General features: G+C 42.2%; 4 protein-coding genes across 4 annotated transcripts; all 4 read left to right on the top strand.

The window, feature by feature from the left end:
* The first annotated feature begins 2,211 nt into the window (after positions 1–2,211).
* LOC127767108 (serine/threonine protein kinase OSK3) lies at positions 2,212–7,818 on the top strand. Its single transcript, XM_052292333.1, has 11 exons — positions 2,212–2,376; positions 3,908–4,096; positions 4,381–4,565; positions 5,004–5,186; positions 5,293–5,424; positions 5,555–5,740; positions 6,110–6,199; positions 6,269–6,352; positions 6,433–6,573; positions 6,648–6,875; positions 7,240–7,818. The coding sequence occupies exons 2-11, from the start codon at positions 3,913–3,915 to the stop codon at positions 7,351–7,353; spliced, it is 1,527 nt and encodes a 508-aa protein (XP_052148293.1). The 5' UTR covers positions 2,212–2,376; positions 3,908–3,912; the 3' UTR covers positions 7,354–7,818.
* A 4,472-nt stretch (positions 7,819–12,290) lies between these two features.
* LOC127764987 (uncharacterized) lies at positions 12,291–15,338 on the top strand. The gene is made up of 2 exons (XM_052289769.1): positions 12,291–13,254; positions 14,856–15,338. Exon 1 carries the CDS (start codon positions 12,471–12,473, stop codon positions 13,239–13,241), a length of 771 nt encoding a protein of 256 aa, XP_052145729.1. The 5' UTR covers positions 12,291–12,470; the 3' UTR covers positions 13,242–13,254; positions 14,856–15,338.
* Positions 15,339–19,922: 4,584 nt separating this feature from the next.
* On the top strand, positions 19,923–23,541 carry LOC127768787 (phosphoinositide phospholipase C 4-like). Its single transcript, XM_052294433.1, is given in 10 exon segments — positions 19,923–19,986; positions 19,989–20,377; positions 21,354–21,550; positions 21,650–21,785; positions 21,863–22,114; positions 22,203–22,432; positions 22,539–22,656; positions 22,728–22,880; positions 22,970–23,056; positions 23,251–23,541. Coding segments are annotated over 10 exon segments (1,917 nt in total).
* Positions 23,542–24,054: 513 nt separating this feature from the next.
* On the top strand, positions 24,055–25,247 carry LOC127768788 (rhodanese-like domain-containing protein 10). Its single transcript, XM_052294434.1, has 2 exons — positions 24,055–24,497; positions 24,794–25,247. Exons 1-2 carry the CDS (start codon positions 24,055–24,057, stop codon positions 24,984–24,986), a joined length of 636 nt encoding a protein of 211 aa, XP_052150394.1. The 3' UTR covers positions 24,987–25,247.
* Positions 25,248–27,809: the final 2,562 nt, after the last annotated feature.

Raw genomic sequence — 27,809 nt, forward strand, 5'->3', positions numbered from 1 at the left:
TACTAGTACGCGTGAGACATGGAAAATTAGTCTTTTTGACTGAGGTAGTAGCAACCTTTTTTTTTATCAAACACAATACGGAGTACAATCTAATCGTAATTCTGTCTACTGCCATCCGTGCACGAAGCGATTAAACATAAAATCATTAGTCCTCCAGTGGATGCAAAATTTCAAACGGTAAGCGAGAAAAGTAATTTGTTTGCGGTTAACCCGAAGAGTTTATCTAAGCTGCTGTTCCAGTTACAGTCTACAGAACCAGAGCAGATCAGCGATGATACCGTATAGTAATTGGTAAATGTGTCAGCAAAGCAGCTTTCTGGTTCGCAAAAGTCCGTGGCAATGACAAAAACTGGCAGAAAAGTTGTGGCTCTTTGCAATTAGTGGAAATCAAACCACACCAACCATCGCATCAGAAAGAAAACAAAGCATACGAGATAAAAAAGCCGAACAGATCCGCAAAGCTAATAAACGTTTTCAAGATCCCCATTCCTACGCTGGGGCAGCCGAGAGAACGTCAGGAGCTCCGAGAGTGACCGAGACCCGACTCCATCGTCTCTCGTTCACTCACTTCCCTGGTCTAGTCACCACCGTTGTCGTTTCCTTTCCTTTCCAGAATTCCAGTAGTACCGCGCAGCGCGCAGCGTGCGTTTCCCTTCCCGTGGACGAGGTCGGCGCGTTTCACGGTGCACGCCACGGCGTGTGCACGCACGCGCCATTCCGTCGTGCCGCGCGCGGCCCACCGTTCTTCGCTGCGTGTGTAGCAGTGCAGCACACGGGCCAACCGCGAGTTGGTAGTTGGTGCCAGCCAGCGAGCCAGGCAGCGACATGGCATCGGTTCGTACGTACGTAGTACGTGCGGCTGGAGCCCGCGCGCGGCAGAGCGCGTCACGTGTTACACAACGAACTAACGGTGCGTGGCCCGGTGGAGCCGGGAAGCGGTCGCCGTCGGTGAACAGGACAGTGTGCACTAGTGGTGGTGGTGGTGACTGGATCTTGCATGGGCGTGCATGACCAGGTAGCATATGATAGTGACCAACTGGCCACGCCACACACGCACGCTGGCCCGCCTCGGCCGGCCGGTCGATATTTCTGCGGCCAGGCACACAGGGAACGCAGAATCTTTTTATTACGTTTCATGTGTGTCGCATCTCCGCTACCGAACAATCGCCTTTTGACTAGCAGGGGCCATGACGCCCGACGTTTTCCATCGCAGTTTTTTTTCTGTTTTTTTTTCCTGGTGCAGTTCTTGCTAGTGGCACAAGTTGGCAGGTTAATATCAAAGAATCAAGACCAAAGGTTTTATTAGTATTGGTGTTACCGTCGGGTTTTGTTTAGTTTAAACGAGACAGAAATGCGACGTTGAGTTTTTAAAAATATCTCGAGTTCCTTTTTTTTTTCTCTCCTGAAGGAGTAGAACAACCGGTACAAGTGGCGCCTTTTATTTTAGTGTTATAAACAATGCGCCCAGCGCATCTGAGCTTTTCAAGCAGCAGTCGACCATTTCCATCGTACAGTGAAGTGATTGACCGGATTATTACTGAGGGGAATATGCTCGGCCGGCCTGTTGGCCAAAGCCCGGCGAGCAAGGGCCACGCTTGAGCCTCTTTGCCCATCCGGTGGGTGCACCATGTGCCACACTGCATAGCACGGTAGCGCTAGCACTAGCACTAGCAGCCGTAGCCGCAAGCCGACGCGATGATGCATCCTACTACAGCCGTAGCCGCAGCAGCAGCCGCGCCCCGCGCAAAGCGTGCAAGCCAGCATCACACAAACACAAATCTGGGAAGCCGTGTAGCGCGCGTCATCCCGTCGTCCCGTCGTCCTGCTCCGCGCCACGCCGCATCAGCGCTGTGTCAGCCATCCCACCCACTCACCCACCCACCCACCCTGATCGCAACGCCACGCGCGCGAGCGAGCACTAGCGATCGATCAGGCCGTGCGCGAGGGCAACAAGGCGATGGAAACCGAAAGCAAATCCACGCCACCGGCGAGCCCGTCCATCCAAAGCGATGCACACCGAGAGGGAACAAAACAGAAAGTGTGAGAGAGAGAGAGGAAAAAAAATAATAAAAGAGCGGAGAGACAGAAGCCTACGAACGGGCAAAGCGGCCGCCACGTAGACGTGTACATCTTCTCCGGTAACACCGCCCAAAACTCCCCCCCTTCATCACTTTTTTAATAATCCGCGACGACGCCGAGCGATTATTAGTATTAAAGTGAAGTGTGAGCTCCAAGTCCGAACCCCCCAAAACCTCCCGTCTCTTCCCGTCCCTGCTCCAGTGGGCGGGCTCTCTCCCTCTTCCTCCTCCGCTCCGCTCCACCTCGGTTGACCACCACCCGATCGGCGGCGAGGGCGGGGAGCTCCGGCGTGCTCAGGTAATCCATCCATCCATCCATCCACGCTGCTGCTCGGCTCTTGTAGGTTTTCGATTCCCCTCGTTTGGGTACGCTCTTGCTGTGGTTCCTGCTGTTTGTTGTGTAGTCGCTTCTCTGGCTGATACGCTGGGTTTGGGGGATTCGGTCGGGAGCTGAGGGTGGTTTTGAGCTCAGATTTGGGACGGGTGGCGCGGTCGGCTCGTTTTGGGAGGAGGGCGCCCCGGGGGTGATTTCATGGGCTTGGTCGAGGTGGGGGATGGGGAATTGAGTGGTGTTTTGTGCTGATTGGGCGTGTGGCGGTGTGGGGATTTGGTAGAGGCGACGCCTAAACACTAGGGGAGTTGTCGGCTCCCCTTTCTCATGTTTCTCTTAGATCTACGAATAGAGTTTCTCTTCTCCATAGGAGTTGTGATTGGTCGCTCAATCGTTATTTTTTTTGGTTTGTCAGTTGGTCGATCCCACTTTCCTCAAGTTTGATTTCTCGTTAGGAAGATCTTTCCGCTCGAGAGATTCTGATTCCTTTTCGATTCCATCCCGTCCTTGTATGGACGGGCCGCAGTATCGGATTAGCAAATCCATGTGAATAACATAAGCTAGATTAACTTGTATGGTATTTCCGTATTTATATCCCGATCCTACCATTCACCGAAAGATTTTTTTTTTAAAAAAAAACTTGTGTGGTAAAAATATTTGCCTGTGTTGTGCTAATTATGCGTTAGTTTGATGAATGAATTTTTACCTTGTATCTTCATGCTTACTACATGTGTGCAGTCATGGTATCGAGGGAACCTTTTTAAGGCTAACACACTAGGATTTCATGATTTGTCTATCTCTTTCCACCACCAAGGCACCAAGCTGATATCCTGGTTGCAGCAGCACCATGGGTGGAGAAGATGAGGTTCACGGAGTGTAAAGGTCATCTAGTGATGGGGGTTCTGATGGCAGGGGGATGACTTGGGGCATTTTGGGGGTGAAGGAAGGCTAGGCACAAACCCTCTTGACAGGACAGCGGTGGGTTATAGATCATGTTTAGGTTTGTTCTGGTAGGATTCGATGGTGCCAATGCAGGATGGTATTTATCGCACCTGGACAATAAGGTTTTGGCAAACCTTTATAGTTAGATTTTTGGTTCTAGAAAGGGAATAAGTTAAACGTTCTGAGGAGCATTGATGATTCGGACCACTTGTGCCGTTAACTCTGCTTCTACTGCACTCCAGCTCCTAGCACATAAAGCTTGTGTTTCCCTAAATGTAACCAACCAGTTAGAGATGAAGGGTTGTTACTATGAATTGATATACATAGCTCATCTTTGAGGTGAACATGTTAACTTGAACAATTACATATTGCATGGTTTCTGTGACACACCGTATACATCATCCTAGTATTATGAACAAGCTGTTTAGCACAGCTTGGATCTTGCGTCATGTTTTGCGTTGGTTCAAAGGTGTGCATCATGTCATAAATATGCCATCCAAAGTGTAAAATTGTTTGTGGAATGCTAGACCTCAGTTATTTTCTTTCATATTACCAGTGAAAATGGATGGAAATGCTAAAGGCGGTGGGCATTCTGAGGCACTGAAGAACTACAATCTTGGAAGAACTTTAGGTATTGGCTCATTTGGAAAAGTGAAGATTGCAGAGCATAAGCTTACAGGACACAGAGTTGCTATAAAGATCCTGAACCGCCGCCAAATGAGAAATATGGAAATGGAGGAGAAAGGTAACCTCCTTTTTTAAAGAGACCATTTTAATCAATCTATTATCTTCTGTGCTCATATGATCTTAAGTTACTTGCTTCCTGTAGTGGTCTGATCTGTGAACTGTTTCCAAAATTTTGAGCTAATCTAATAGTTGAGATAACATATATATTGATTCTAGTATACATTTTGTTTGTTAAGTCACCTTCTTCGAATGCTTTTGAGCTGGAAATTCTAGAATCTGGAATTTCATGCATGCTAAATGCTAAGGCCACCTTCAATTTTTTTTATTGTTTTTTGTTTACAGCAAAGAGAGAAATCAAGATACTGAGATTGTTCATTCATCCCCATATCATTCGCCTTTATGAGGTTATATACACTCCTACGGATATATATGTTGTGATGGAGTACTGCAAGTTTGGAGAACTGTTTGATTACATTGTTGAGAAAGGCAGGTTGCAGGAAGATGAGGCTCGCCGAATCTTCCAGCAGGTACTTGACCTTACTCATTTCTTTCACTTGTTAAACACGCTCTTTTAGCATTTACTTCCAACTTTAATGCTTGCTTATTTTCACCATTCAAAACCTATGGAGCATAAGCATGCTATTCATATTCGCCGTGCGGTGATTTTGTGTGTGGTGTTTATAATTAATTGACTCAGGTTTGCATGTAATCGGCCTGCTTTTAGCTTCTAACCTAATCATTGAGTTTTAAATTTGTGGGATAAAGTGATGTACTAAATCAAACTGTTGACTAATTCCTAAGTCTTCACTGTGTTGGTGTCATCATTGGCATGTGATTTTAACCTACGATGGAGAGAGGGACATACATTATTTTATGGGAGAACTTGAGTTTTTCATTGTTCTGATTTGTTGAATATGTATACATTATCTCTGTTAATATTTATAAGGTAAAATTTTATGGAACAGATTATATCTGGGGTTGAATACTGCCACAGAAACATGGTGGTTCATCGTGATCTGAAGCCAGAAAACTTGCTACTGGATTCAAAGTATAATGTAAAGCTTGCTGACTTTGGTTTGAGTAACGTCATGCATGATGGCCATTTTTTGAAGACAAGCTGTGGGAGTCCAAACTATGCTGCTCCAGAGGTTTTTTTTTTTTTTTTTTTTTTTTTTGTATCACTGTGGGACTATATCTTCTTGCTCCTTTGCATGCAATATTTTTTCTTATTATAGTATTATGGTTCCTTTGCAGGTGATCTCTGGTAAATTATATGCTGGACCTGAGGTTGATGTATGGAGCTGTGGAGTGATCCTTTATGCTCTCCTTTGTGGTACTCTTCCATTTGATGATGAGAATATCCCCAACCTATTCAAAAAGATAAAGGTGAGATAGATTTATGTAGGCTAGCCAGACCTTGTAAACTCTTATGTTGACTAGATGGTCCTTAAAATATCTAAGTTTTTATTATTATTCTGTATATTTGAGTATTTGACCTGTTTGTTTGGTGTTCCAGGGTGGTATATATACTCTCCCAAGTCATTTATCTGCTCTGGCCAGAGATTTGATCCCAAGGATGCTTGTTGTTGATCCAATGAAGAGAATCACAATTCGTGAAATTCGAGAGCATCAGTGGTTTCAGATTCGCCTTCCTCGTTACTTAGCAGTGCCTCCACCAGACACAGCACAGCAAGCCAAAATGGTACTTCCTTTGTGTCACATTCTTAACGAGTTGTTCATTTATGTATCAAAATTTATCTACTAATGTAATTTTCTTGAGATATACTTATAGAGTATAATAAATAATGTTTTGTCAACATAACACCATATAAAGCAGTGGTGAAAGGCATCTTGAATATTGTAAAAAGTCAAACATTATATAATATGAGGTGTATGGAGTATTTTCTTGCTACTGGTAGTTTATCTTAGCAGAAATCCCTCGGATGTAAATGAAGCAGACAAATTTTCACTTGCAATATCACTTATTTACATATTCGATTTTTTATAGTTATCTTTCCGTTTAGCTCTCGTGGCAATGGTATAATGTTTTGATATATGGCCTTTTTTGAAGATTGATGAAGATACCCTTCAAGATGTCGTAAACTTGGGTTATGGAAAGGACCATGTGTGTGAATCTCTGCGCAATAGACTGCAGAATGAGGTATATGCAAACAAATGAACTGTTCATCCTTTTTAATGATCACATTGCTGATTTTAGACCATTTTCTAGGCAACTGTTGCATATTATTTACTCTTGGACAATCGATTCCGAGCTACCAGTGGCTATTTGGGAGCAGACTATCAAGAATCGTTGGTTAGTTCAAATTTACAGCATCTTTGTCTGACATAATTTGCAAAGTGTTTAATTAACTGTCTGACATGATGGTTCATTAGGAGAGGAATTTTAATCGCTTTGCTTCATCGGAATCAGCAAGTTCAAATACAAGGCATTATCTTCCAGGAAGCAGTGATCCTCATGCCAGTGGTTTGCGCCCACATTATCCTGTTGAAAGAAAATGGGCTCTTGGACTTCAGGTTTTGCATGATGTTCCTTTTTACTTCTTTTGTAACACACCGAAATTTGTACTGACATATCAATTATCCAACAGTCACGAGCTCAACCTCGCGAGATAATGATTGAGGTCCTAAAGGCACTTCAAGACTTAAATGTCTCCTGGAAGAAGAATGGACAGTACAACATGAAATGCAGATGGAGCGTTGGGACTCAGGCCACTGATATGTTAGATGTTAACAACAGCTTTGTTGATGACTCAATCATAATGGATAACGGTGATGTAAATGGGAGGCTACCTGCTGTGATCAAGTTTGAAATCCAGGTGTGCAATTTCAAATTCTAGCAGTACTGACTTAAAAAGTTTGATACAGTATTTTTTCCCTAGATATTCAACTTCATAGTTAAATCCTTGGTTTAAAGATCCCATTGGAATGACTAAAGAATGCATCCCCTTTTAGGTTCAATCATGAGTTGATGCATTGTTGTCAATATGTATTTTCTGTTCATGCCATTTTGAACCAGCAATTTTTTTACTTTCAATACTAAAAAGTACTAGTCAGCCATATATATTATACTTTTAGCCTAGTATAGTATCATTCGAATGTTGTAGCTGTTGTATTTGGTATGTATTATATATATGTTGTATATCTGGCTGTAGAATTGCTGATTCCGTTTCTTTTCTTCAGCTTTACAAGACCAGAGACGAGAAGTATCTGCTGGATATGCAGAGAGTTACGGGGCCTCAGCTCCTTTTCCTGGACTTCTGTGCAGACTTCCTTACCAAGCTGAGGGTTCTATAGTACCCTTGTGTTGGCTTCAGTGAAAAACCAAACCTAGGGTTTTATCATGTGCGGTTTTTCACTGCAATAATGAATAAAGGACACCATGTAAATAGGCAGCTGTGACTTTCTTCCCAGTCCTTAGACAGCGAAGGTTGTTGTTTGAGTGACTAGTGTTGTGTTAAGCACCAAAATGTTGGTTGTTACAGACTTACATAGTATATAGATCTTTATAAGCTATCTGGGTGGGCGAATGCTTGATTTCTAATTTTTGCAGGCTGCAGCTATACTGCTGGTGATGCTGCAGTACAAGCTTTTCTTTTTGCTCCTGCACACGGTTATTATACGTGTGCATGGAAATTTTGCTACTGCTAGGAAGAAGCTAGTAAGAATATCAGCCCCTTGCTGCCGGGTTGTGGTATAAATGTAGATGACAGCAAATTTAGTGGAATATTTCTATGACAACAAATGTAGTCGTATGATCAAGCTCATGCCCCCCTATGGAGAATCGAGATATCCTTTCTCTTGTCGTGTGCTGCTGTGCATATCATCACTAGAGAATTCATCATATTGTCTTGTACTATTTCGATGTGCACCATAACTCCATAAGGACCTTCAAAAAGGTTTTCGTTATAAGAAACGGATTGTCATTTTTTTTGTGTAAATTCAGTTAATCTGGAGGTAGGCTTTGTTGTTTTGGAGTATAAATTTTCTTGCGAATACTTCAGCAATGCTAAGTCCTAAGGAGCTAACTACGCGCGATTAAGTTCATTAGCAATTTTATCATATTTTGTGTCCCATGCACATTATTATGGGAATATTAGGCATGTTTGGTTTGCTTTCACTAGTAACCATACCAAAATTTTGGCAAGGGATGTAATTAGGCTGCTATTTGTGATTAACAAAATTTTGAAGATATAAATTGGTCTCTAGTTGGTCTCCAACCAAGTAACTACCAAAGCAAGCAAAATTTTGGCAATAAACCAAACACTGTAACTTTACCAAAATTTTATCAACAACCAAGTAACTACCAGAGCAAGCAAAATTTTGGCAATAAACCAAACACTGTAACTTTACCAAAATTTTATCAACGCCCCTATGTTTTTGACTCACCAATGGAGTATTTTGGTAAGGTTTGTATGGGCTCTAGACCAAATAAACCCTATTAAGCTCAAACCAAGTGTATGGTCAAGTAACTTGATTGTACTCAAATACGATGAATGGAGTCTTCTACCTCTCCTTAACCAAACCTTTCCATTACGCTGCCAATATTTTTTTTATCAAACTATTCGTAATTTGAAACAACTTAGGTCTACATAATTAGAGATTGACTATGTGGGTGGATTGATAAGAAAGTATCCCCTCAGTCCAAAAAAAGACCAATCCTACCTACGATGTGTGTCCAGGTTCGTAGCTAGAAATTCGTTTTTTTGATAGAATAGTACATACTTGATTCTACGGTAGTTACGTGCACACGAAGAAGCATACAAGAAAAAGACGATAGGAGTAGTACATTTCTATAAAGTAGTAGAGATATCACGTCCAACTATTGTAAGGGACAAGAACCCAATCATCCTTGACCCTTTATTACGATTTATTTACGCATTAAAAAGACATCGACAAGTGAAAACTACATCTAGATTGCTCTCTTCATTTTCATCCCTCCTTGTCTGCTCTATTATATCTGAATATATTTTCTTTGTCTCATGTTATAAGATATTTGGGTTTTGAATACATTTATCTATAAATCCATAGTTGTCGAGCCTTGGCGTTGCCATTGGCAAGCTAGGGTCAATACATCTATGAACCCAAACAATTATGAACACGAGCGCAACACATCCAACATGATATACACTATTTTAGTAAATTAGTACTAGACAGGTAGTATATATTAATCACAAAAGGATAAGCTTAGATCATTTTGCTTTCCATGCTAGAATTTATATAAGGGACGATTAGGCACTGGACAACTAATCTGATGAAATTGCACTGTCATAATATTTCAATTGACCATCGGTGAAATATAAAGTTATACATTGTGAAGAAAAAAAAATCTTGTACATTGACACACTCTTCTCTGCTTTCTTCATCCATCATCATGCTTTCTGCCTCTTCGTCACATCTCCTACCACACCCTACCACCCTTCTCGGTTTTGGCAACAAGGTGAACTAGCACCCCTTCAACGAGACAACATAGTCAGGGGCAATAGCCGAAGGAGGGAGTAAGAGAGGGAGGGAGAGATAGATAGATAGATGGGGGAGAGAATGTGTGATTCTCCGAATCTCACTTCCTTAAGACTCTTTGACTTTCAACTCGCCATGTCTTACCATATATTTGATCGTGGTGATGAGGCATGAAGGTTGTGCGATTGCGGTATTTTCATAGTATGGGGATCGTTGGTACTAGGATATATGCGAGATTGTAGTAAAAAAGATGGAGACGAAGATTTTTATACAGGTTCGGCTCCTAAATTGTTAGGTAATAACCCTACTCCTGTTAGCCGAAGCCGGTCGTTGCTCTTATTTACCATAATCACACCAGTACAATATTTGGGGTAGCCTATCTAACTGTTGTCGACTTGGCAGCCATAAAACCATCCCGTTGTTGACAACAGAGTAGTCTTCCTCCTCGAATCCGTGCCCAGCGAGATTAGAGACAGCGTTAGATCCCTCTTGACGATAGTCGTAGGTACCGTATGGGGACTACTAGGCTTTTCTCCAATGTTGATATCCGGCGGCTTGTCTTGGCGTATGTTGGCTTGTATGTTGATGTATTGTTTCGTGTCTTGATCTATTGTTCCGTGTCTTGATCTATTGTTCCGTGTCCCCTCTCCTCCTAGGGGGCCTTGTATTTATACCCATAGATATCCCCTTGTCCAAGTAGAAATAGGAAAACCAATATGGATACAATCCGAGTAGTTCTTGTCGTTTCCATGTAGAGCTCTATTTATCTTTCCTTATCCGGCACTCCTTCTATACCCGAAGGTTGTTTCCGTATAAAACATGGTATGTGGTGGGTCCTGCCGAGATTTTGTCAACTACTATTAGGTATGTGGTATCCATAACCCTGACACATTCCATGTGGCAAGTCCTAGCAAGGAGACCAAGGGGACTAGCCCCGGTCGCTCTCGATCACTGCCACACGTCAGTTTTGGGCAGTGTCTGGGCGGGCCTCCATGGTCTGTGGGTGGTAGTTGCCCAGCGAAAATGCCATGCGGCGAGTCTTGACACTTATACGGCCTCATGTGTCTACCTCCGTGAATCCCTTCTTCATGAGGTAGTTATTTTTACATACCCCTTAACATCCTTTCGTACATGATCCACTTCTATTGCTCCGGGTGGGTTAGGGGAGTGGGCTCACCGCCTTGACTCCCACACAGACGTTGTACATGATGTGGGATCCCTATATAGACACAATAGCATATAAATAAATGTAACTATGATGTAATACCTACCAACTATATACTGCACCATACTGGAAGTAATTTCAGAAAAAAAATCTAATGAAAGTTTCCATGTGATATGTATTTGTGTTTTTCAAAATTTTGATGACACCTAATCATATATACAGTCTATCCCAAGAAGGAATTTATGAGAGATATTATCGAGCTCCATTGTTTGCTCTTACGCGTATCAACTGAAACCAAAATTTAAATTTTAAAACTAAAATTTTGTGTTGATACCCACAAATTGTTATTCAGTCGCTAATAAGTGCTCCCTCCGTCCCAAAATATATGGATATAGTACTGGATGGGTCATCGTAGTATTACGAATCTAAACATGAGGTATGTACAAAATCATAGTACTAGGATGTGTCCTGATAGTACTAGGATGTGTCCCGTTCAGTACTCCCTCCATCCTAGTTTAATCGTCCCCTAAGCAAAGGGCACCAAGACCAAGGACACAAAAAATATTCATCATTCTCAAATTAATCCTCTTCGATTAAATTGCTTCATCGCTTTTCGTTCTGTGAATTGCTCATGTTTTAAATATTGCATACCATTAAATCAATAAATATTAATCTTCATTGGTTGCATGTAACACATTCAATGATACACATTTACTTTTTTTTTTTACAAACAAACGAATAGATACCTGTTAGATGAGGATCGTTTTGGGAAAACCTCAAAAATCTTAGGGGACGATCACAATGTGATGAACGGAGCACTATGTTCTTATATTTTAGGACGAGTGCAGTCTTATAATATAATATCTAATCAATCATTAGTGAAACGATGAGACTCTATACCTTAGAGCAAGTTTAATAGTATAGTCCACTATTAGCTCTAATTCATCTATAGTCAATCTAATAGCCAGTTCATACAATAGTTGCTTACTATACTATTCATATATGGTCCCACCTATCATACGTACATTGCGTCTTGGAGCCCGTGCTACAGCTGGCTACAGATCTGTAGCCAACTGCTCTTATCTCTCATCATTTATCTCATTAAAATATGTTTGTAGCTGGCTAATAGCCTGCTATTGTACCGGCTCTTATAGATGGTCGAAAGTGGAGTGATAGGCCGAGTTTAGTTCCAAACTTTTTCTTCAAACTTCCAACTTTTCCATCACATCAAAATTTTTCTACACACACAAACTTTTAATTTTTCCATCACATCGTTCTAATTTCAACCAAACTTTCAATTTTGGCGTGAATTAAATACACCCATAATTGAAATAAGATTTGACTAAAAATTAGATGAGGGTTCGGTGGGGGAAATTTGGGAGTCGGATGGTAATTGGGAAGTTATTGTATTTGGGATATATAAACTCTTAACCTGAAAATTCTTATAACGGACGAAGTATATTTTTAACATTCTCGTGGAGTAAAACTAGCTCTGTTCTGGGCTTCTTGCCGCTTAAGCAAACTGCAACAACACATATTTGCCCCTTCACTTTGACCATGAAACGCGCAAAAGAAAAAGAAAAAACCCCCGTAAAAGCCCTCAAGGCGAAGGAAAGCAGAAGCAACATCTTCGATTTCCCCCATCTTGCAGTTGAGCGCCCCGATTCCTCCCCCTTCTCCTCGCCAAAAGGCCAAAAAACCCAACTCCCCCGATCTCCCCACCACCACCACCCAGATCTCGAAACCCTCGCCGTCGCCGCCCTCCTCCTCCTCCACCGTCGCGGCGGCCATGGCGAAGGAGTTCCCCGTGCCGCCGGTGGTCTTCACTCCCTCCACCCCTACCCACCGCCGCCATCCTCCCCCAGGGACCGGCCCCTCCCCGCCGCCGGCCTTCGCGCCTCCCCGCCCCTCCACCTCATCCGGCGCGAACCCTCTCCCCTTCATGTCCTTCGACGTCGGCAACGCGGCCACCTCCTCCTCGCCGCCGCTGTTCGCCGGGCCGATCGGCGTCGGCGGCTCCGGGGCCTCCTTCGAGGACGAGCCGCCGCTCCTCGAGGAGCTCGGCATCAACACGCGCCAGATCTGGCGGAAGACGCTCTCCATCCTCCACCCGCTCCGCTCCGCCGATCCCTCCCTCCACGCCGACGCCGACCTCTCGGGCCCGTTCCTCTTCCTCCTCTCCTTCGGCCTCTTCCAGCTGCTCGCCGGCAAGTTCCACTTCGGGATCGTCCTCGGGTGGGTCACCGTCGCTTCCCTCTTCCTCTACTTCGTCTTCTCCATGCTCTCGGGCGGACGCCGCGGCGATCTCGACCTCTACAGATGCGTCAGTCTCGTCGGATACTGCATGCTCCCCATGGTCATCTTCTCCGCGATCTCCCTCTTCCTGCCTCGGGGTGGCGGCCTCATATTTGGGGTGGGCATGGGGTTCGTGCTGTGGTCCACCAGGGTGTGCACCAGGTTGCTCGCTGAGCTTGCATCAAGCGGTGACGAGCATAGGGGGCTCATCGCCTACGCGTGCTGGCTTGTCTACATGCTCTTCTCGCTGCTCGTCGTCTTCTGATGCCCTTTTTATGGTAAGGAGCATATGGTTGCACAAATTCACTAGATCATGTTAATTTCAGCTCTGATGAACATTATTGTTGTGATTGTGTTGTGGTAATTGTTGCTGTTGAGGCTGTGTGGTAATCAATTTGTCCACATTACCACTACAAGTTGCGTTGTGGTGAATCTTAGTGAGTGTATCTTACTCTAGGACAAGCCTTTAGCAAACACAACCATGGTTTATGAATTGATTTATGATTTTACAGTTTTGTGGTTGATAGTCTTGCATATAAATTGATTTTTGACGGGTTCAGCTTTATGTTGCCCTAAAAGCTGCACATGAAACATCAAAGTGGATGGGTGTTTCTTTGTTTGTATGATTAGGTCCTCTGATATTGGTGATTCTTGCTGCCATTCTGAAATCTGAATTACCCATGGCTGGGAAATTTCATTAACCCCTTGTTTACACTATTGTCCATAATTGTTAGGTGGTGTTTTTTAATTTTCTTGCTGGTATCTCACATGTGAAAAAAAGAGAGCATGGAATGCTCTAAAAGGTTTTAGTTGCTAGGTGGGGGTGACACTTGTTTTTTATAACCATGTCAACAATTTTTGTGATCATGATTCATGAATGTTATGCAAATACCATAGTGAGACAACATCACACTTTATTGAGTTTTCCCAGCGTGCGTGTAGTGAGTGCACAGTTGTGTGAATCCTCTCATAAATGAATGAGGCGAAGATTGAGCCCCCAAATGGTGATCTCACTAAACAAAAAATATGGTGATGAAATTTAGTACTCTCTAGAAGTATACAAGATCAAACAAGGAAATCATGTATTGATAATTAGAAAATCTTGGATACTATTAGGAAATCATGCTGTTGGTGGTATATACTTCTATAGTCAAGAAATCATGTACATCTGTTCACATTTGCTAGTATATCCTTTAAACAATTTGATTACTGTTGTGTTCATGTTGTATCTGCAAGTGCCGTTTAGAGCTGGAAATTGTCTATTGCCGAATCCAGTGATATTAACTCATGGAATGGCAAATTTCTTCTCCATGCCAAGATAACCAGTACTTTACTTAATGTGGTGGAAAGATTTGATGAATATCTTTTGAGAGCATGTTTTGTGGCGTTGTGGGGGATCAGAGTGGTGTTTTTGACAATGAAATAGCACTTGGATCATTGTGTTGATTTTCCAGAATTTCGCAATAATAATTGATTCTTGTTACGTCCAATGTGGATCTTATCATCTTATTTCCAATGCAAGTACATGATGTTTTGTGAATCAAATAAGGTTTTGTATCATGCGCAAGCTCGTTGAGTAATGTAGGAAGCTATTATGTAGCGTCATGGAACTCAAAATTACTAAGTGGTCTGAAATTTCGAATGCCATCTTTTCTCAAATAATGTTCAGTGGCTTATTTCTATTCCGTATTCTCTTCCACATTAAAACTAGCCATTATATATAAAAGTACAGTTTGCTGTTGAGAAATTATATTAGGCTCTAATGCCTTTTCTGTTCTCCCTGTTATGTTTGCAACTTCCGCATCGTTTGAGACTTTCATATTGGTTAGCCTCGTTACTCCCTGCTAATTACTAATTCTGATTCTTCCTTCCTTTGCAGATCATGTTCAGGATTCTTTTGCCGTATGAAGTGGAGAGCTGCCAATCTACCAGTCGCTGGAGTGGTCTTGGTGTGTTTTGCTGGACAACAGATTATCACGCCAGTTGGGAGATTTTGTGTAATGATCTGTTCCTTTTTCACCCCGTAGTTCCTGTGGCATGGTAGTTTTAGAGGGGATCGTACAGATCTTGGTAAAGAAAAGAAAGGCAAGATCAAGACACCGAAAATATGAAGTAATTAGGTTTTGCTGAATATTGATGGAATCTGGCGACTTTCAAACTAATTCGTGGTCTGTACGAACTTGTTCATTGTATTTACTTACCACTATTAGTTGTTTTAGGGTCATTTCTGCCTACTTTGTTTTTACCCCCATCTTTTCTTCGTTTCAGTTTGATAAGAGAGGATTGTTTTATCATTAGGAGATGTGTTAGTTGCTGACTCAAATTGGATGAGTCACTTAAGTAGTTATGTTTCTCTTGGTAACAGGTCAATCACCAGTTTCTGCTGCTGGAATAGCCACCTTCCTTTACCTACAAGCTGACCTTCATTATCTTCATGCTCTAACAAGTGATAGGATAATCTTTCTGATTGCTGGCTTGAATTATTGATATGCACTACTTGCAATGACTCCTCCGTCGAGTTCCCCTCATCACCCAATTTGCCATTTTTTTTTGTATGAACTTTGAATTTTTCTTTTAGATAATGGAAAGAATTTTGAACTATGTTTTAAAAATTCCATTTACCTAGTTCCGGTAGAAGGTATGTGCCCCCGTAACAACCTATGCTTAATAGCCCCCGTAACAACCTATGCTTAATAATTGTTGGTTACATGAGCTTAAAACGCAGTGACGAAGTTTTGCCGAGGCTTAACAATAGATTGATATAATTTATTTTATGCATGTCACAAACCACACCGTAAATGCGAACCTTAATATATACTGAAGGAATCGGAGACTAAAACCTTAATATACGCTAAAATTAATATCCAGCGGCAAATCACTAGCCTCATTATAATTTTAAACCCAATCGTTGTATTGTTGACATATACATATATAATATGAAAGCTGTCATTATAAGATGGGTTATGTATGATCTTATCATTTGTTTAGTTATATGCAATAGATATATGTAATACTAGGCAAAAAGTAAAGGCGATATTGAAAAAAAAAAGATTCAATTGGCTAGTTGTGTTGAAAAGTACGATTGTGTCCTTGTCGATTGGTTTTGCCTTATAGGTTCTCCTTCACGTCAAATTCGGGGTAGAGATCAATTAGAACACAGAAAACGCCTCCCATGAAAGGAAACCCGAGACCCGACGAAATTCTTCGACCCGAACTCCGACTTTACCGATTTGACTAGCCAGATGATGCTGGTCAAATCAGCCCATAAGCGACGGTCAAAGCGGCCGGTCCTATGAAGGAAACCCGACGCTTTCTAAATTTTGCCAATATTTTTCTATCTTGAATCTAGGTGCTAACGCACATAAGTGAAGAGCGGCCCAAGAGGAGGGAAGTAAGGCTGTGATTCGCGTAACTTGGGCTTCTCCCTAGCCTAACACTTGGCTTCAGTGGACAGCGATTGCTTTTGCCTTTCTCATGCCTGCTGCCACCTGCAAGTGCCTAGACACGAGAGGGGCAGATGAAATCATTTTGGGATTTTTCTTTTTGAACCCGAAGGAGATTTGACGACACGCGAGATGGACGGAGATGTATCAAGCTATGCGGCAAAAGCACCTTCAATTTTTATAATAGTAGAGATATGCAATATATATAATATGCACAATAATCCACTAGTGTTATGGGCCTCCCTTGAGACAAAGTAAACTTGCATCGTGTTCTGCGCGAGTACCAATTTTACGTTTGAGATCTCCCCTTCCTATAAATCCGAGCCATTTGAAAGGGACCTAGCTCATCATGTCAACTTTGGTTTTTATTCTTAAATGTTGGAAGAAAATATAAATCGGACGCTCAATTTCCTTAAAAATTGTGCGGTCAAATATTTTAAATATTTTAGTTGACCACCAGGTGATACATTAAGATTAAGTTATATGTGGTGAAAAAAACCCCCCAACAATTTCAACATTAAAAAAATTCTAGTTGAAACATTTCACTATCACATATGAAACACATAGTTTTAACGGTTTGAAACATATGTTTTTCTAATCAGAATATAATCAAGTGATATCTTGTTGTAAAAATTTAATTTCAACGAACACAATGACGTGATAGGATAAATAGTTTAGGGGAAAAACTATTTTGAAGATCGTTACATGCATGCATAGATGGAGGGGAGAGAGAGCAACTAGTATGACAGAAGAGAGTAATTATAGGTGGCTACACGGTTTTGCTATTGAAACATTATATTGCTGCGGAAATTCCTAAGTAACTTTTAATATTTTTTTAATAATCAAGCTAAAAGTAAAAATTATATTTGTTATTAACAACAAATAAAACTGATTTGTCAAACTATGTTCAGAGAAAAATACATTTAGTAATCTCTGTATGAGATTGTATATGAAATATAACGTCCCGCACTTGATTATATGGATGAATATATGTTAAGGATTATAAAAATAATGGATATATACATGTGTTGATGTAAAAACACGAGGCCTGGGAGATCTGCTTAACTCCAGTGCAGGTTCAAAAGCTTGCCTTTAGGTTCGTGAGCGTTTCAGTTGATTTGATCCTGTAATTAACAAGAGACAAAGACAAAGAAACCGCGGTTAAATCCATAAACGAAAGCTGATCGGCTATTTGCCGATGACGTATCATTTATTTTTGAGCCGATGTCATATGTGAATCGATTGGCAATCATGCATATGTAAGAAAGAACTAAATCTATTCGATCGGCTGTAGATATTAACAATACATAATCCTCATGTCGATATATACTTAAATCAAGTGATTGGGATAGATCGGTCGCGGTGCCGAGACAGTATGAATCACTTAGATCGAAATATATATTAACAACAAAACTATATATGTTCGTAGCATAGCCGATCAGATAGATCTAGCGTGTATCGGCTAATACTCCGATACTACTCTATATTAAGATATTAAAGCAAATAAAATATACTAAACAAAAAGCCTAATATACTTAAATGCAACAAGATCTTAACATAAAGGGCATATTTAACATGTCAATCGAGCATATAAGAAAAAGGTAGTTAAATCAGGTAAAATCGGCTGAAACTCCGATGCTACCCTAATCGGCAACCAAAAGCAGGCTAGAGATTGAGATTCTAATCACGACTCATAAGATCAAACTCAACTGATGCAGCTATAAGTATGAAAAGAAGGACAATATCTAGACAATCAAGCCATTGGATGTTTCATAGAGTGGTTGATATCCTATATAATCTAAGTCAACGTCAGTATTTGACCTAATCGGCTGTCTTCTAGTAACAGACGTTAGCCGATTAGAAGTTAGATAGCGATATTGCCAGAGATTATATAAAATATATGATAATTCAACGAATTACATAAACAAGATTAGAGTATCATAAAGATAGAAGCACTAATCCCGAGAACGCAAGCTGCCATAACAAGTTTTACCTCTAGTTGAAGATCGAAACCGATGCAGCTCAAACCGAAAGCAAGAACTCGTCGAAACAAAACGAAAGTAAAAAGGGTGGCGATGCGCCGAGATTGTATTGAACGTGTGTTAGATAATTACATGGGGCTCGGGGTCTATTTATACCCGAGATTACAAAACATGTCCATATCAGACACGACTCTTATCTCTAACAAATTCTAAGATACCATAAGTCTTTGCGGCAGACTTTTGCCTAAACATATCTCTAAAGAAATTACATAAAATATCCTAATTAATAGATATAATTGCCTTCTCAGGACTCTATCCATGCACGGCAATCCTCATGAAGCTCATCAACCTAACCCGACAACGTATACCGTGTCACATTGTCAGATTCAACTCAATCGGCTAACCTTTTTCGACTCGAACTCTGCTGATTAAAGTCGCAGCCGATTCGGACTTAGCCGATTCTTGCTCTGTTCCCGAAACGATCTTGGACTTGGATTCCGCTTCGATCTGATCTCTATCTTCGATATTCATATTACCAAATTTGGTTGTTAACATGTTAAAAATATTTTGAAAAATAATGTGAAGGAAGATGATTGAATGTTGATTTGTAGAATTTAATGAATTATAGATGATGTTGCATGCTTGCATAAGTTTTGCATGTAATTATTGCTAGTGGATGATGAGGTGGCATGTCTGTGTGTTGAGCTTTAGGATTAGTGGATTATTAGTAAGAGATGATACATGGTGAAACAAGAAAAAAATCAGCCATTGAAACATTTATTTTTTCAAAACACAGTGAAAATACACGTTAAAAAATGCGAATGCGCAAAAGGATTGCACGTCAATATATTAGAAGAAAAGAGTTATAGTTACACAACACAATCAGCCAGACTGGAGTGAAAATACATGTTGAAACATGTCATTATCACGATGAAACATTGAGTTTGAATGGTTTGGAACATATTTTTTTCATCAGAATATAATCATGTGGTATTTTGTTGTAAAAGTGTAATCATGACGAATACAACGATGTGATTAGATCGTAGATTTGATAAGTGGAGTAGTTTAGAAGAAGCATTATTTTAAAATTTTCACGTGCATTCATGAATAGAGTAGTTAACAGATGGTTGCATGGAGCATCTGATCCATCAGGCGATCGATCTGTAGCTTTCTCTTAAAATGTTCCCTTTATTTGCTTCAAAATTCAATATCATCTTTAAAAATTGACAATATTAATAAATTAATTATGTAAAATTTTAATTCCAAATTCAATTAATAGATAAAGAATTAATTAAACTCAAAGTGGTAGAAGAACTATTTAGTCATATTATTTTAACTTCTATGGGTTGAATATGAGCTTGAATATTGGTGGAGTGATACATCGCTAAATTACCTACTTTCACAATTTTGAAGTATGTTATAAACTACTCTCACAATTTTTATAGTACATGCATTTTTCCTTAAAGCAAAATGACTTCCCTAACCATCCTCGGCACCTCCAAATCGCCCTAAAAACTTGGAATGCATGCGCGGTGCGCGTTCCGCCTCACACGCCTCCGTCGGGAGCCAGACGCCGAGCCGGGACGAGGGGCAAACAGGGAAAAAGCGTGTGCGCGGCGAAGGTCCATGAAGGCGGCGCCGGCGCCGGCGACGCGCAAATGGGGACGTACAAGTGCTGCATCTTCTTCACCCGCAGGTTCGCGCTGAGCGACGCGTCCACGCCGGGCGACGTGCGCATGCTGTTCACCCGCCACGCCGGCGGCGCGCCCTACATGGGCATCGACGAGCTCCGGCGCTACCTCGCCGCCAGCGGGGAGGCCCACGTCGACGCCGACACGGCGGAGCGGATCATCGACCGGGTCCTGCAGGAGCGCAGCCGCACCCCGCGCTTCGGGAAGCCGTCGCTCACCATCGACGATTTCCAGTACTTCCTCTTCTCCGAGGACCTCAACCCGCCCATCTGCCATTCCAAGGAAGTAAGCAAACTACCCGCTCGATCCCCAATTTCCCAAATGCTGTTAGATTCATCGTCATTCCGTGATAATCCTGCCGTTGCACAATGCGGTGAAATGGCGTAATTTGCTAGGATTCAGAAGGGGATTCTTGGGGTGTGTTTAGTTCACATTAAAATTAAAAGTTTGGTTGAAATTGGAATGGTGTGACGAAAAGTTAGAAGTTTGTGTGTGTAGGAAAGTTTTGATGCGATGGAAAAGTTGGAAGTTTGAAGAAAAAAATTGATACTAAAGACGGCTTTGGTCGGAACTGCTCTGTAGTGTGGACGTCATTCAAATTTTTATGAAGTATTTTTTTAAAGATGGATCACTCATGTGATTAACATAGTTATATAAAAATTTGTTAAAATTTGAAAATGTAGAATACGATGATATAAATCACTATATAAACATACAAGTTTAAATTTGATCCACGCAAAGAGAAAAAATATAACCGATTATGTTTGAGTTGTGGCATTACTATTTTCTATCTGGTTCTATTAATTTTTTTTCTCCAATTGTAGATCGAATCAAGCCTTTGTATGTTTGTACATAGACTTATGCTATCGTAATCTACTCCCTCCGTCCAAAAAAAATCCAACCTAGAAGTTGGATGGGACATAATCTAGTACTAGAAGTTGCCTATCCAAATTCGTTGTACTAGATTATGTCCTATCCAACTTCTAGGTTGGATTTTTTTTGGACGGAGGGAGTATGTTATCAATTTTAGTTTAATTTTTTTTACAACTATTTGGGTCACAAACAAATAACTGGCACATATGCACCTAGGTGTAAAGAAGTCAACATGCAGGTAATGAATTGAATTTCCATACAACATTCTGCTCTCCTAAGAAATTACGCTTACAAGTTCACTTGGATATTGCTAAACTCCATTTTGATATTACTTAGTGTGTACTGAATGATCTAAGATGTGAGTTGATGGTAGATCTCGTGCTCTCAGGTCCATCACGACATGAATGCACCATTATCGCACTACTTCATATACACTGGACACAACTCGTATCTGACGGGCAATCAACTTAGCAGTGACTGCAGTGATATTCCCATCATTAAGGCACTGCAAATAGGCGTCCGTGTAATTGAACTGGACATGTGGCCAAATTCTTCTAAAGATGATGTTGATATTCTCCATGGAAGGTATGCATGAGAATTGCTCACTTGAAGACATTTTTGTTCTGCACTGGAGGCCATTCGATATGCTATGACCTTATTCCAAACTATTTGCTTCTTTGGTAGGACACTGACTGCCCCAGTATCACTTATCAAATGCTTGAAATCCATCAAAGAATATGCCTTTGTTGCGTCTCCCTACCCTGTTATTATAACATTAGAAGACCACCTTACATCTGATCTTCAGGCGAAAGTAGCTAAGGTAATTGCATTTTCCTCGTATGATCAATAATTTGGTGCAGTTGATTCTGTTGTAGCTAGTTATGAAATTTTCTTTAGATGGTTCTTGAAGTATTTGGAGATACCCTATATTATCCCGAGTCAAAACATCATCAAGAATTTCCTTCACCCGAAGCACTGAGGGGACGTGTCATCCTCTCAACAAAACCCCCAAAGGAGTACCTTGAATCAAAAGGTGGTACTATGAAAGACAGAGACATTGAGCCTCAGTTTAGCAAAGGACAAAATGAAGAAGCTGTCTGGGGAACAGAAGTCCCAGATATTCAGGATGAGATGCAAGCCGCCGACAAGGTTCTACTGGTTTTAACATTTGTTGTTTCTTGTTTCTTAGCATATGGTGTATGTCCATCACTGTTGTATTGGCTTTATTCCCTAGCAGCATGAGAATGATATACTATACACCCAAAGAGATGTGGAAGAAGATGATGAGAAGAAAATGTGCCAGCATCACCCACTAGAGTATAAACACCTTATTACTATTAAGGCAGGAAAGCCAAAGGGTGCTGTAGTTGATGCCTTAAAGGGTGATCCAGATAAAGTTAGACGCCTCAGTTTGAGTGAGCAGGAACTTGCAAAAGTGGCAGCGCATCATGGTCGTAACATCGTGAGGTTCGTTTAGCAAATATACTGAATTTCGTAGCAAAGTATTTTCTATCATTGCACCAGAGCTCTCTATGTCCATTGACCTTAACTTCATTCTGTTTATTCAAAGCAGCTTTACACATAAAAATCTTCTGAGAATATACCCAAAGGGCACTCGCTTCAATTCTTCGAACTATAATCCGTTTCTTGGTTGGGTGCATGGTGCACAAATGGTGGCATTTAATATGCAGGTACATTTCTAACATGACACTCCTCTGCTACATCATATTGGCCTGAATGCCTGATACATTTTTCTTCGCAGGGGTATGGAAGATCTCTTTGGCTAATGCACGGATTCTACAAGGCCAACGGTGGCTGCGGTTATGTGAAGAAGCCAGATTTCATGATGCAAACTTGTCCAGATGGAAATGTTTTTGACCCGAAAGCAGATTTACCTGTGAAGAAAACACTCAAGGTAGGTTTGTGGCATATGTTTCTTCCTTTCATTTTCATCTCTGAAATTCAGGAATCGAGCTACTTACAGCTTGCCTGTTTGTCTACCAGGTCAAAGTATACATGGGCGAAGGTTGGCAGAGCGACTTCAAGCAGACATACTTCGACACGTATTCCCCTCCAGACTTCTACGCAAAGGTACATCGAATTTTACGCTGATGCCAAACGCCAAAAAATTTGCAAATGCAAAACGGAGCTTTGAAAAAACATGTATATATGTATAACTTTTTCATACGGAGTGAGATGAAGACAAACTTTATATTAAAATTGTAGAGCTCCATGAGTTCTACGACTTACTTATTGACTAGTCCATCGTTCCATCAACATAACAGGTGGGCATTGCCGGGGTTCCGTCGGACTCGGTGATGCAGAAGACGAAAGCCGTGGAGGACAGCTGGGTTCCCGTGTGGGAGGAGGAGTTCGTGTTCCCGCTGACCGTCCCGGAGATCGCGCTGCTCCGCGTGGAGGTGCACGAGTACGACGTGAGCGAGGACGACTTCGGCGGGCAGACGGCGCTCCCGGTGTCGGAGCTGCGGCCGGGGATCCGCACCGTGCCGCTCTTCGACCACAAGGGGCTCAAGTTCAAGAGCGTCAAGCTCCTCATGCGGTTCGAGTTCGTCTAGCAAATTCAGTAGGCATATCACTCGCTCATGTGTGTTGTATACTTAGCATGATGATCTATTTCTCTAGTAGCAAGATTAGATTTTTACTTATGTGTGTTGTATACGTAGTATGATGATATTTTCTAGCAAGATCAGAATTTTGGACTACCTGTTTTTCTAGGAAAAAACAGATTATTTGGACATCGGTGACCAGAATTTTGGACTAGCAAGATAGATTTGGACTGCTTTGATCTGCAGATCGGTGGACATTTTTCTAGCAAGATTAGAATATTAGATTATGGTTTGATTAGATTTAAGAACTTGTTTTGGTCTCTATGTAGATCGGAGAATCAGTTCCATCTTTTACAGTTCCATCTCTACTAATCACACCTCATCTGCGAAATATGAGATCCTACGGCCAGGGACGCTGTAATCCGGCTGCACCAACGGCGTGGATTGAACCTGAAATATCGCGTGGATAAGGGGGAATATGGAGTTGTTTGTATCATCCGTGGTAAGCAGCTGAGCTGAGCCATGGCGATGGGAGCCGCGGCGGCGCCATGGTACGGCGCCATCGGCGGCGGTGGCTCGCGGCGCGCGCGGGTGAGGGCGCAGGCGGCGGCGCCGTGGGCAGGAGGCGCGGAGGAGCTGGTGCGGTCGGGCGCGGTGCGGGCGGTGCGGGCGAGGGAGGCGGCGGGGGCGATGTCCGCGGAGGGGTTCCGGCTGCTGGACGTCCGGCCGGAGTGGGAGCGCGCGCGCGCCGCCGTGCGGGGCTCGGCGCACGCGCCGCTGTTCGTCGGGGACGACGACACGGGCCCCGTCACGCTGCTCAAGAAGTGGGTCCACTTCGGCTACATCGGCCTCTGGACCGGCCAGTCCTTCACCAAGATGAACGACCGCTTCCTCGACGACGTCGCCGCCGCCGCCGGCGAAGGCAAGGACGCCAAGCTGCTCGTCGCCTGCGGCGAAGGCCTCCGGTAATTAATCTAATCACACTGAAGCTACTGAGAATTTTTATCTGTTTAGTGTGTAATACAACGTGGCAATTAAGCTTCTGGATCGGTTGCATGCATGCGAACTAGGGCTGCTTCCCCGAACTAGTAAACGGTGTGTTTTTTTGCAAAAAAATTCTATAGGAAAGTTGCTTTAAAAAAATCATATTAATCCATTTTTAAAGTTTAAAATAATTAATACTCAATTAATCATGTGCTAATGACTCACCTCGTTTTACGTATCTTCCCAATCTCCTCTATCTCCTCCTCCTCAAACACAGGTCGTTGATCGCGGTGAGGATGCTGTACGACGACGGGTACAAGAACCTGGCGTGGCTCGCCGGAGGGTTCAGCAAGTGCGTCGACGGCGACTTCGCCGACGTGGAGGGGGAGAGCAAGCTGCAGTACGCCACCGTGGGTGGGGTGTCCTACATCTTCCTCCAGATCCTGCTTCTGCTGCGGGTAGTCAAGTGATGATCATGTAACATCAGGACATGCATCCGAGTATCCGACCAATGTTGCAGTGGAATATGCTGCCAAGTCCCAAATATTCTCCCATCCTCTTGCCTTGTTCTCTTATAATTGAATTGAATTCGTTGAATTCATGTGCTTGCGTGAAAAATGTGATGATAGATAAATATAGATACTAGTAGCAAGGTAGTTCGTGATGGTAGACAAGTAGACGGTAGCAAGTTCTGTTCTACTGTTCTAAAAAAAAAAGTTCTGCATGTGTTATACTCCATTTCAGAACCGGTCGTTGTTGCCTAAGAAAAGATGTTGAAACAGGCTGAGGACCCAACAGATATTGAAGTTTCATGAATTTCTGGTGGGCCTAATATAAGCCTAGGAATTTCACTGGGCTAACTAGACGAGTTGGGCCCTTCTCATTCATATATATATCTCTACCAATATATCTATCTATCTATCTATTATATTATTAAAACAGTCTTTAAAGGAGGATGATAGAAATTTTCAAATTCCCACATTAATCGGAGAAAAAGAAAAAAAAGTCCAAGTAGAAATACAATCTAAAAATAGTTGAAATCCAAAATTAAAAATATGCAATATTGAAAGAGGAGTCGTTGTGGATGATAGAAATTCCCACATTAATCGGAGAAAAAGAAAAGAAGAGTTCAAGTAGAAATACAATATAAAAATAGCTTAAATTCGGAATTAAAAATATGCAATATTGAAAGAGGAGTCCATATAGGAACCCAATACGTGATTAATTAAAATTTGGAATAAAAAATAAATTTCAAAATTAGAGAAAGAAAAAAGAAGAGTACGAGTAGGAATACAATTTAAAAATAACTGAAATTCGGAATTAAAAATAAGCAATATTAAAATAAGAGTACATATAAGAACCTAATAGTAGATTAATTAAAATTCTAAATAAAAAATAAAATAAAAATCCGAAATTAGGTAAATTAAAAAAAGAGTTAAAGTAGGAATACAATTTTGAAACAACTGAAAATGAAATAAAAAATAAAAATATTAGAAGAACACAATACGAAAAATAAAATAAATTCTGAAATTAGAAAAAAGAAAAATAATATTTCAACTAGGAATACAATTTATAAATAACTACAAATGGTGATAAAAAAGACTATTGAAAGAAAAGACCATCTGAAACATATGACGAGATTACATGAGTAACAGGCATGTAAAGGAGCAGAGTGGTGGCGGTTAATGAGACATCTAAAAACTATTAATAAAACTCCAAATAGAATCCTAATGACGATTAAAAGGAAGGACGGCAGGTAGGTCGTGAAGCAATTGGTCAAGGCGGTTGGCGGGGACTTGTAGAAAGTAAAAAAATAAACCCCAATGATAATCATATTTGATTTTTAAAATCTCAATTACAATAAAAATTGGAGGCAACGGGAGGGTCATATAGGAGTACAATGGTAGAGCCGCCGATGGTTGGTGGGTCTTCTAGAAAGTAAAAAAATGAATTCGTGAATTCCAACGATAATTATGTTCGATTTTTATAATCCTAATGACAATAAAAAGTATGCAGCGGACGGGTCGTAGAGGAGTATAGTAGTAGCGTTTGACAAGATTTCTAAAAATTATAAAAAACATGATACCTAACGAGATAATAAACTCTAAAAACTATAAGGTTCAATTTTTAAAGGTTCAGGCTTCTAAAAAGTAAAAAAAAAAAACCTTAATGATAAACATATTTGATTTTAAAATCTCAATAACAGTAAAGAAGGGCGGCAGTGGACGAGCTGTAGAGGAGTAGGAAAAAGTACGAATTACCCCCCTGAACAATTGCGGTCGGCCGAATTACCCCTCTAAACCCAAAAACCAGTCATTGCTCACCCTGAACTTTCAATAGCGGACGAATTACCCCCTCGATCCAATTCGCAACGTTTTTGTCCTACGTGGCGTACGCGTAGCAATCCGGTCAGCATTTTCTTTCTAAAAAAAATAATGGGACCCACCTGTCATACCTCTCCTTCCTCTCTTCCTCTCTTTCTATCTTCACTCTCTCTCTCTCACGGTGACGGGGAGCGCGAGCGGCGCGGGGGCGGACTGGCGGTGTGCGGCGGCGCGAGCGGTGGAGAATAGTGGTGGACTGGCGGCGAGCGGCGGCGCGAGGGCGGACTGGCGGTGGGCGGTGGCATGAGCGGCGCGCGGGGTCGGACTAGCGGTGGGAGGCGGCGCGAGCGGCGCGCGGGGGCGCACTGGCTTCTCCCCTCCGCCACCTCCTCTCCTAGCCTCCCTTCCGCCGCCGCCACAGCCGCCGCGCCGCCATCTGCCGTTGAGAGCCCCGGTTCTCCACCCCCGCGGCGACGATGGCGGGCCAGGAGTCGCTCACCCTGGCGGGCGTCTTGCGCGGCCACAACGACATGGTGACGGCGATCGCGGCGCCGATCGACAACTCGCCCTTCATCGTCTCCTCCTCCCTACGACAAGTCGCTGCTGGTGTGGGACATCACCAACCCGTCCAGCCGCTCACGCCCGCCGCCGCAGCTCACACCGTCGCCCACCGCCAGTCCGCCCCTGCGCGCCGCTCGCCGCCAGCCCACCGCTGTCCTCCGCTGCTCGCACCGCCCACTGCCAGTCCGCCCCCACGCGCCGCTCGCGCTCCCGGCTCCCCGTCACCGTGCAGAGAGAGAGAGAGAGAGTGAAGATAGAGAGAGAGGAAGGAGAGGTATGACAGGTGGGTCCCACAATTTTTTTTAGAAAGAAAATGCTGACTGGATTGCCACGCGTACACCACGTAGGACAAAACCGCTCTGAATTGGATCGAGGGGGGTAATTCACTAATTCTTCCGGTATTGAAAG

Source organism: Oryza glaberrima, chromosome 3 (assembly GCF_000147395.1).
Source record: "Oryza glaberrima chromosome 3, OglaRS2, whole genome shotgun sequence".
Classification (NCBI taxonomy): Eukaryota; Viridiplantae; Streptophyta; class Magnoliopsida; order Poales; family Poaceae; genus Oryza; species Oryza glaberrima.

Bases quoted from the DNA above. Each gene is read 5' to 3' on its own strand.
- LOC127764987 (XM_052289769.1), top strand. From the start codon at position 12,471: ATGGCGAAGGAGTTCCCCGTGCCGCCGGTGGTCTTCACTCCCTCCACC.
- LOC127768788 (XM_052294434.1), top strand. From the start codon at position 24,055: ATGGCGATGGGAGCCGCGGCGGCGCCATGGTACGGCGCCATCGGCGGC. The intron at 24,498-24,793 runs GTAATTAATCTA...CCTCAAACACAG, and splicing joins GCCTGCGGCGAAGGCCTCCG to GTCGTTGATCGCGGTGAGGA.
- LOC127767108 (XM_052292333.1), top strand. From the start codon at position 3,913: ATGGATGGAAATGCTAAAGGCGGTGGGCATTCTGAGGCACTGAAGAAC. The intron at 5,187-5,292 runs GTTTTTTTTTTT...GTTCCTTTGCAG, and splicing joins CAAACTATGCTGCTCCAGAG to GTGATCTCTGGTAAATTATA. The intron at 5,741-6,109 runs GTACTTCCTTTG...CCTTTTTTGAAG, and splicing joins CAGCACAGCAAGCCAAAATG to ATTGATGAAGATACCCTTCA.